The following is a 10792-nucleotide window of genomic DNA, read 5'->3' as shown; positions in this document are numbered from 1 at the left end:
ATGACTTAAATTTATAGGCATACTGGTCTTATAACCATTATAAGTTTCTTTGAGGTATAGAAATTGCAACACCATCGATTTTCCTGCTATACATAAAAGACGTTCGTTTTTAAATCGGGATTGCATGGATGTAATATTTTGGTCGTCTAATCTTAATCCTATTAACTAAACGAGGTTTATGCTCTTTAAGGCTATCGTGCAGTGGTCTGGAGTTCCTGGTGCACCAGGAGTGCTGTCGTGGGCAGAGTTAATTGCAATCGGTCTAGCAGAGAAAGACAACGCTCTTGAAGAACGTCTGTCTTTGCAAGCTATCAACCAATGCTGCACTTTGATTTACACTTCAGGTTTGCTACAACACAGACTTCTCTGTGATTTATTTATCATTTCTACACTCAAAATAAGTTTATTGGATCTCGAATATATCAAGCATTGTGCACTGGTCTTTTAAACATTGTGTCAAACGACACCACTGTCATCGGTTGTAAGCTCGTAGTTTGACATAGTACTACAGTAGAGTCACATCAGCCGTGCATTTGATGTCTAGGCCAGTCCCTTACGACGCCCCGTGTTGGCTGTTGATAAGCCACTTACAGGGCTGGAAACTCAGTCTCGAGAGAGTTCACATAGGCAGGATGTATGTTCTACCTCTCCTGAGGGATACTGTTAAAAGCCGTATCCCTCAGGAGAGATGAAGCATAGATCCTACCCATATGAACTCTCGAGAGTGACTGAGAGTTTCCAGCCCTGTGATTGGCTTATCAACAGCCAATCAGGAGCGTCGTAAAGGACTGGCCTAGACATCAAATGCACGGTTGATGTCAATCTACTATAGATGACATGATTTCTCACAGGTACGACTGGGCCTCCGAAAGGTGTCATGTGTTCTCAGGACAACTTAACTTGGACTGTAAAGGAATTTCACCTTTTGCTCACGCAAAAATTGACTACGAGAGTCATTGTCTCTTACCTTCCACTGAGCCATAGTGCTGGTCTGCTACTGGATTTGTATTTGAGTGTTTACTGTGCTGCAACAGTTTACTTTGCTCAGCCTGATGCACTGAAAGGATCGTTGGGAAAAACTCTTGTGGAGGTAATTTTTGTCTCTTTTGGTTCTGGGATAAGAATGAGATTATTTAGATTTCATTGCTATAGTAAACCTTCAGATTCATTGACCTAATCCTCCAGTCCTCAGTCCCCTGATTTCCAAAGTACCCTAGATTTCATTTTCCGCTTCTCACTGAAGCCGAGACTCGATTTGGGATATATCCTTCAATGAATGTGGGTAATTGTAGCGTCCCAAGATAATCGAGAGAAGATATTAAGTGAGGTTTAACATTAATGGTGAAAGATCCTCTGTAGACTTCAAAACATAAGTTAACAGAATCTCTGAATCAGATTCAAATCCATTGTGTCATGGTAATAGAGTTAATCCCTAGGTGACACAGACTGGATAGCAAGGGGGTAAGACTTGCGTAGTAAATAAAATGCAAAGTAAATTATAAAGACTGATACTTAGGCCCCGTCCACACGGTCGAGCTTTGGTCGACGAACTTTGTCCGATGTGACGTCAGAAGCAGAGAAACAGCGAGAAAAGTCAGAACTTTACCGCAGTTTCTCTGCCTCTGACGTCACATCGAACAAAGTTCGTCGAGCAAAGCTCAGCCGTGTGGACGGGCCTTTAAAAGGATATTAGTGGTGAAAGATCCTTTGTAGACTTCAAAACACAAAAGAGATAACTTTCTTCTGAACTGCAGGAATAGATTACCAGCTGATTTGCAGCTACTTACATTGTTGTCAATTTTTCCAACAGGTGCAGCCAACGCTATTCTTGGGAGTACCAAGAATATGGGAAAAAATGTATGAAAAGTTGCAGGACATTGAAGCTAATGAAGGAATCGCCAAGAGGTCTGTGGCCAACTGGGCAAAGTCTCAGGGTCTTAACTACTACACAGCTCTTCTGTCAGGGAGGTTTGTATGTTCTTGAATTATGCAAATTATCATCGCTGTAAAATAGCTTAACTTGACTGACCCAAAACATTTGTTTTTAAATGGGAAGTCTAAAAGATAGACGGCTAATCAAGAAGAGTATAAAGGCTGAGGGAATGCTGGAAGGGGAGAGGTGGTTGATAGGTTCAAACCTAGAGCATCCTAGACATGAGAGAATTAATTACTAGGTGGTGGTGTCTTACCAACAGTATAACTCCATCATGAGAGTTTGCAGGCACTCTTGCTCAATGTTACTTTACTGTACTAGAGAATAGGTAGCGACAGAGATAGAGAGAAAGCAGACGGTAGTATTCATTACTTTACCAAAAGTACTTGCCCGGGGTGGACCCAAAGTCATAAGATGTGCTCTTCTAAAGTTAGGTCTATTTGCAAAGATTCTCTCTCTCTCTCTCTCTCTATCTCTCTCTCTTCTATCACAACTGCAGTTCCTTGTCTCTTCCTCACGGTGATGCCAGCGTTTAATCAAATTGTTTCCATGTGCAAAAATTGAAATCTCGTAAAAATAGACAAAGAAAAGTTATAATTACTTGTATTGACAGATTATCCCCATCTTTCTTAACCTAAACTAGTCATTTCGAATTTTCTTCTCGATTACCTGTTTTAAACAAAGTGCAGCAACCGTATTACCGACTGCCCGGTTTATCGTCCTTTATTTGTTGCAGAACTCTGTCTGTAAGCGAGAGAATGGCCTACGCCTCCGCCAAGAAATTGTACATAGACAAAGTCAAAGCCGCGCTAGGTCTAAATCGGTGTGAAACTTTTGTAACAGGTATGTTCTCCTACGGGAATTTTTCACAGTCGGTGTGGTAGAGTAAGTGGATAGGCCTACTGTTGCTGAGTTAAGACCTTCTCGATCTACGTCGGTTAGTCCCCACTTGTGACCTCCGAATACTTATGGGAAATATAAGTAAGGAATTGTGACATTCTTAACGTAACCACATGAATGAAGGATAATTAGTACGGCTATAATTAAACAATGGATCGATATATAAGAAAATTATCTTTGGTTTCATCAAAGGTAACAAAAAAGTAGAACTCGTACATACAAAACACGCAGTTCCTGTTTCATGTCCAAATAGCATCCAGTTGCTTGAGGTATGCCCATTTGGATTTAAATCCAATGGTTAATAGTGGAGCACTTCACTGGCCCCTTCAGAGACGAGCCATCCCTAATCTAGATTTTCTGCAGCGCCAACTTCAGTTATAGATATTTGCAATATCATAGCAAGACACTTCACATAATCCAATGCCAACCAGACTTAATCTCTTGATTTATTTGAAGAACTTGAAGTGGTAAAGTACCCTAATAAAGAAAAACCCTGCCTCACCCATGCACTATGACCTGAGTGGCGAACCAGCAATTTTATTGGTATACCTGCCATGTGTACCACATTCAAGTAGATACAATGCAAAGAAACTAAGAAGGTATACAGAACTCCACCCTTGCCTGGCTAGACCTTATTATTTTTATGGATATTATTGAGAGTAGCTGAAAGATATTAAAAGTCGAACCCTACCTCAGTATTACACAGGGTATATTTCCTCCTTCCCACCGCTACTCCACATACCCACCAACCCTGAGACGGTCAGCCAGGCTATCCACTGCATCCATTAAAAACAGATCCTCAAAGTAACCCCCTAGCCAATCTGCATGAGTTCACTGTTGCACGGCCGACAAGAATTCACCAATTTCCCATCTATAAGCTGTACTTACATGTGATCAACTTGTTAGTTATTTAACCCTACCTTTGCTCGGATCTTGTAATACTGAGTTAGGACACAACACTAATTACCTGTTTTCCGTATTCTGTGTTGTACTTTTCGTAATTATGTAGGAAAACTCTGGGCAATATTTCTCACAGAAAAATGCCAGAGATGTCATAAATACTGGATGACTTTCACCTTGCATCTGCCCCTCTGAAAAATTCATTATAATAATAGTAGACAACTCATTTTCTAGATGAATGCTGTTAATGCAGTTAGTACATGCTACAAACCATGAATAATAATGATTATAATAGGCGTGTCTCTATTTCAGTTAATCATACTATTCCTAAGCTGAAACAGAGGCAATGTAATTAAATAATAACGAATTCCTCGAGATTAATGCTTTAATATAAATTGTATTGTCGTCATCTTTGAAAATGGCGAAGATCGTGACAATATAATAACATATGAGAAACTTCTCAATGCATCCTATCAGTTGACTTGCAAAGGAAAGAGCACTGCTATAGTCGTCGTAGTCTGACCAGTTTGTTTACCTTTTTTTATCCAGAAACTTGGCCAAGTTCGGTGCCTCCTTAAAAAGGGTTTTTAGGATGTCCAAACTTGGAAGTGTAAATCCAATAAGATATACATACAATGAAGCTGTCTGAATTTCAGGAACTGCTCCTATAGCCAAGGACATACTTAGTTATTTCATGAGTGTTGGCATACCCATCTGTGAAGGGTGTTCCACGTCAGAAAGTTTAAGTGTTGGAGGTATGAATGAACTCGCCCCAGGACAATACAAGTTAGGGAGCATAGGAAGGGTAATGTATATTAACTCTCTCTCTCTCTCTCTCTCTCTCTCTCTCTCTCTCTCTCTCTCTCTCTCTCTCTCTCTCTTTCGTGAAATTGTAACTTCAGAAGTTCAAGTGACGATTACTACCCTGATACAATTCTCCTTGTATTATAATAATTTAATTATATTTTTTCATATTTTAATAAGTGATTTCGTCTTTCTGTATTTCACAGTACCTTCTGTATTTCCTTTTTAATGAACACCGCATTCTTTGGAAGCTTGAATTTCAAGTCATTGACCCCTGTGGCCTTATTCCCTATGAATAAGGTTCATCTTAATAAAGATAATGATAATAATCTCTCATTAGATACTGACAATATTGCAATATGATTTTTAGCATTTCTTCCCATCACACCACTCCTATTTAGCCTCATAAACGAAAATAAAGGAATAAATGTATTTATTTTAATTCACTGTCTCATTCAATAGAGGTACAAAACTGAAATGAAATTACTATATGAAATGAGATGTAATGTAATGTAATGTTTCTTCCAGCCAATGAAACAAGCAACCATGGAGTTGAAACCCCACCCTTTGGCTAAGCCTGGCGAAGGTGAAATTACTTACAAAGGACGATGTATTTCCATGGGCTATTTACGGATGCCAGAAAAAACTAACGAAGCTGTAAGTCATCCACTACTCGTTTTTATGAATTTGGGAAAATATATATTTAGAATCTCCTTAGTCACTTTTTACCAGATATGCGTAACCTTAGTAGCCAAAAAGCCAAATTAACTTCTCGATTTCTTCACACTTTGGAAATGCTAGTCACTGCTAGCCTAGGTGCAGAGAAAGAAGGAAATGTAGATACGGTGGAACCTCGGTTTTCGTACATAATCCGTTCCAGAACCCTACACGATATCCGAAACGTACGAAAACTGTAACAATAATTCTCATAAGGAATAATGTAAATACAATTAACGCGTTCCAGACACCCCAAAACATATCAACAAAAAATACATTTTATTGGGAATAAACACAGTTTTAATATAGAAAAAAATGAGAAATAAATATAAAGACAAATGAAATTAATAAATGAACATTTAACATTACTCTTACCTTTATCTTTATGGAAATCACTTGTTAGCATGGAAGACAGAGAGGAGGGGAGAGGGAGGCGGAGAGGTCATTGTTTACAAGGGGAATCTCCCTCCAGAAGGACTTCAGGTATCAAGGACCTATCTGGGGTTACTTTTCTTCATTTTTTACTGGCACTATCAGAGGTAACTTCCCCACTTTGGTTTTTACTGGCTCTAGGACCAGCATGAGAGTTACTGGATCTCTGTTGCACAACAAAATTCTCCAGACACATTGTTTCTGGCATTTCTTTAAATTTTGCCCTAAAGTTAAACATGGGATTGTAATTAAACATATTGGAGACACGGATTACAACTTTGTTGGGATGATAATTCTCCACAAAATTTACTACGTCATTCCACTTTGCAAACATGTCCTTAATCCCTGAAGAAGGCAGATTATGCAAAACCATTCGTTTTCTGAATTTTTCAAACCAGCCTCTGCTGTATCTGTTTTTCCTAACAGGAGCGCTTGTTGTAGGCATTTTCTCACTGAGATCGGCAAACAACTTCCTCCAACACTTTGCTATGAGTTCTTTCTTAAATTCTAGTGTTTCTCGTCTTTCTCACAGAAAGGCTAGCACTTGGAACTATCTTTGGCCTCATGATGGATTATTTAGCAGTTGCACTCAAAGGAAAAGTACGAAGACGTATTTTTGTGAGCTCTTGCTGACTAGCCGTTAATCATTTTCCCGGTGGGATCTTTATTTTTTATTTTTTGAATAAATATCTGAAAGGTTTATTTTGTTCTGAAAGATTTATTTCTTTTTTCCTTTTAATTTCATTCCATACTTGTGAAGGTAAGGCTTATACTTGCTGAAAGACTTAACAAAAACAACGAACATAAAAGCAGAATGGGTCATGAACGAAGATGGGATGCTTTGTTTTGGTGCTCGATATGGGGCCCGGTCATGCGCTGGACCCCAGATGGAGCATCTCCAAGTGTACGAAAACCGAGGAAATGTACAATAACTGAGACAAAATTTCGTAGAAAAAAAGTCTACGAAAGCCAAAATGTATGAAAAGAGAATCGTACAAAAACCGAGGTTTGACTATTTTGATGCCCGGCCGTGAATCGAACTCACGTCCAGAGTATCAGAACGAGGTCACGATAATCACAGAGATAATATGAGTATTAACACTCATCTAGTACTACCTTTGCACAATTGTATACTACACCTTCTGACAGTCCAACTCTTGTATTTATCGCAGATTGGTGATGACGGATGCCTCCACACCGGTGATTTAGGGAGACTGGACGAAGAGGGCTTCTTCTACATCACAGGACGCATCAAGGAAATCATCATCACTGCGGGGGGTGAAAACATTCCGCCGAAGCTCATTGAGGAGCACATCAAGAGAGAGGTTCCATTCCTCAGTTCCGCTATGGTTGTCGGAGATAAGAGAAAGTGAGTCATCTTACTTTCCCTAAATTTTGAGCTTGTTCCTTTGCTCTTTTGAATTCTTTTTAGGGTGGATATTAGAAATCTGTGGGAGTAGGAAATTTCGATATACGTGCATCCAAGTCACAAATCCTTTCCATAACATGTTACCAAAGCTGAAGGTTAGTCCATCAACTTGTCCGTGTTTCTGCTTCAACTCTGATGTTACCGCACAAAAGTCATCGTATTATCTACGTTAGATCACAGTTGTTAGATATATGGATCAATTTCAGATTTGCCACACGGTGCTGCTTCAGAATCTTTGCAGCGTCCCATCGGCCTCTACCTGCTGCCTCTTTCATTGCTTTTGCTGTGCCTCAGTTTATTTATTCCTTCTTCCATCTTGTTTTCCACCCTCTCCTAACATTATCTTCTGTTCTGAATGACTTCATAAGTCCGAATTCTTATATTACTTCCTATCAGTTTCAGATTCAATCGAAATTAACATATATACATTTCATAATGGGCTCATGTTCACCCTTTCCACCTGAATCTAGGCAAGATCATAACCGAGAATTTATTCTGCCTGTATATTTTGTTTTATTTTTCTGTAAAACTATTGATATGGCTTTGTCTGTCCGTCCACCCTCCAGTCATTGAGCATACGGAATTGCAGCCCTCTAGCCTCTGTAATTTATATTTTATTTAAGGTTAGAGTTAGTGATAACCATGCGTTGGGCAACGATATGAGACAGGCCACCACCGGGCCTTGGTTAAGGCATCAAACCGAGACCACCAAAAGAAAGATCTATTTTCGGCGGACTTGATTACACGCTGTACAGAAAACTTGATTGCTCCGAAGAAACTTCAAGGCATATTTTACTTTTTTGTTATTATTCAGTCTTAGCAATGATAATATTACCTAACGAAGTAATGGAATACAATACTGTTTATGGCCTAGTTAACGATATATGTAAATATATATATATGTATATATATATATATATATATATATATATATATATATTTTTATATATATATATATTTTATATATATATTTAAATATACAGTGTTTCCCTGTAATAATGAGGGAAGTACCAGATCCCCACGAATAGCTGGAATCTGTGAATAGTTGAAACACTTATGAAAACGGTTAAATTTGCCCATTTCGTTAGTTAAAACTCAAAAAAAGCCCACTAAAAATATTTATACCTGGTTTCTTTAAATGTTTTCACAACAAAAAGTGCATTGTATGATGAAACTATAAAAAGACAGGAATTTGTGGATATTTCTTAAAGAAAAATTCAACAAATACTAGAATATCTCAAGAATAATGGGTAGATATAGAGCATAGAGAAATCCGCTGATATGTGAGTCTGCGAATGATGAAAACGTGAATACTTGGACTCCACTGTGTATATATATATATATATATATATATATATATATATATATATGATATATATATATATATATATATATATATATATATATATATGATATGGATATATCTATATATATATATATATATATCTATATATATATATATATATATATATATATATATATATATATATATACATGTATATATAGGTATATATATATATATATATATATATATATATATATATATTATAGTATTAGAGAGAGAGAGATGAGAGAGACGAGGGATGAGAGATGAGAGAGAGCGAGAGAGAGAGAAGAGAGAGAGAGTTACATTCACTATAACTGTATAAATTTACCCGTCAACGAACAAACTCAGAAATGTCCCGCTTTCCTAATAAAACAAATTTTTTAAAAATGAATGAAGAGTCGATTCAAGTCCGGCACGAAATTGTGAGCTAACTCAAGCGAGAACTGAGTACCACAACATTCCAGAATGTCACCTCAGGTCCAGTTAATACCCCTTTCATTTTCCAGTTATCTGACCATACTGCTTACCTTGAGTGCTGAAATGAATCCGGACACGGGAGAACCTCTCCAAAAGCTAACGGATGGCTGCCAGTTCCTTCTGAGGGAAATAGGATCTCAGGCGCAGACGGTGACGGAGGCCATGGCAGAGATAAAGGCCAATCCAGGTGGACCTCTCGCTTCTGCAATACAACGGGGCATTGACAGGTAAAGTATAGTTTCATTTCCAGTCAGAAGATAGTAATCCACTTGTTACCTGTTAGATCTGGGACAGTAAAATACAGACTAGGAATGTGTAGAGTTAAGTCATAAATAATGCAAACCTATGTAGAGTAACAATGAAAGAAGTTCATGTACGACATTTTCTTGTAAACGTCTGGATCTAGATTATTCAACAACTCGTTCTTTCAATGCCACAGTAATCTAAACGTCACAATCTGCTTATCTATCTACATACTTTATATCAGTGAGTAACGTAGACACTCTACTCAGATGTGGAAAGCGAATTCAAGATGTTTATGGCGACTTTTTAGGAACCTCAGACTTCATCTTGAGTCTTCCAAAATTTTAATTTCTCGAAGTGAATTATGTTCTGGGTATTATGAGTCCTTATCAACAAAACCTTGGGCAGGAATAGATCAGACCAGACAGTCTTTTTTTCCTGTGGATTTTAATAAATTTATTTCAATGATCGTTATGAAATTTAAGATTCTCATTCCGCAAATACCACAGGTACAACGAAGTGCACGCCATATCCAACGCTCAGAGGATCCGGCGCTGGACTGTCTTACCTGCTGACTTTTCCGCTCAAGGGGGCGAACTGACCAGCACCCTTAAACTGGTGAGGTCCAACGTTGTGGAAAAATATAAAGATGTTATCGACGAGATGTATAACACTCCTAATCCGGTTAAAGTAACAAGCAAACTTTGAAATTACAGTGGTTATATTTCAGCTGTTCTTGAAACGTATATATGTTTACTAATGAGAATCCCACTGCCTTATTTCCTTAGATTTTTGTTTTTTGGTCGTTTTTTCTAATGGTCCTCATTGCGCGCAAATACCACACAACTGTAATGAATATTTCAATTGCGTCTTGTTTTCACGACTCATATCTGCGGCTGCGCAGTTACTTACAAAAGATGAGCTATATGTTCAATGTAATATTGTTAAAATATTTTGCTTGTATATTTTCCATCATAGTGCTGAAACTGTTTTGGTAATTATATTTGAGAAACATTTATTGGGCTTTATGTTATATTATAGGATATTTTTGTTTAGACATTTCGCCATAGAGAACCTTGCAAAAATGACTACTGCAGGTAGTAATCTAGTGAATATTTACCTCTACTGGAACACCTGCAATTATATAGGTATTTCAAATCTTATTTAAAACTGACATTGAATTTGCTTCGGTAGCTTTGAAATTTAAATTTTCTTTTCATACAGACTGTGTTCCTAAATATGTGCTTAATAAAATATAAATATTTAGCATTTCCAGTTGATTCTCATTTCATCACAAACTTTTCAAAAGTGGTGTATATTTAGCCCTTAGGTAACTCGGACCCTCAATTCACTTCCACGTACAATATTTTTCCATTACACCGAAATATATACATATATATATATATATATATATATATATTATATATATATATATATATATAATTATATATATATGTATATATTATATATATATATATATATATATATATATATATATATATGTGTGTGTGTGTGTGTGTGTGTGTGTGGTGTGTGTGTGTGTGTGTTTTATATGAAATCTTCCCTCACAATATATATACTACAAAGGGACATATGGACAGCTACGAAAATCATTCAAAGCTAGCAAGCA

The 10792-nt window shown here is 37.3% G+C and overlaps 1 protein-coding gene across 5 annotated transcripts in view; it reads left to right on the top strand.

Annotated features, from left to right (window-relative positions):
• Window positions 1-10437, top strand: part of LOC135216046 (long-chain-fatty-acid--CoA ligase ACSBG2-like) — a 22765-nt gene extending 12328 nt beyond the window's left edge. For all 5 annotated transcript variants that reach the window (XM_064251012.1, XM_064251014.1, XM_064251013.1 and 2 more), the window contains 9 exons: window positions 191-344; window positions 852-1090; window positions 1811-1968; window positions 2670-2776; window positions 4390-4538; window positions 5066-5194; window positions 6859-7055; window positions 8949-9146; window positions 9672-10437. In XM_064251012.1, the coding sequence (XP_064107082.1) occupies window positions 191-344; window positions 852-1090; window positions 1811-1968; window positions 2670-2776; window positions 4390-4538; window positions 5066-5194; window positions 6859-7055; window positions 8949-9146; window positions 9672-9870 (1530 nt within the window). In that variant the 3' untranslated portion in view covers window positions 9871-10437. The remainder of the gene's footprint in view (window positions 1-190; window positions 345-851; window positions 1091-1810; window positions 1969-2669; window positions 2777-4389; window positions 4539-5065; window positions 5195-6858; window positions 7056-8948; window positions 9147-9671) is intronic.
• Window positions 10438-10792: the final 355 nt, after the last annotated feature.

Source organism: Macrobrachium nipponense, chromosome 6 (genome assembly GCF_015104395.2).
Source record: "Macrobrachium nipponense isolate FS-2020 chromosome 6, ASM1510439v2, whole genome shotgun sequence".
NCBI classification, from domain to species: Eukaryota; Metazoa; Arthropoda; class Malacostraca; order Decapoda; family Palaemonidae; genus Macrobrachium; species Macrobrachium nipponense.
This window is presented reverse-complemented; position numbering and strand designations above follow the sequence as displayed.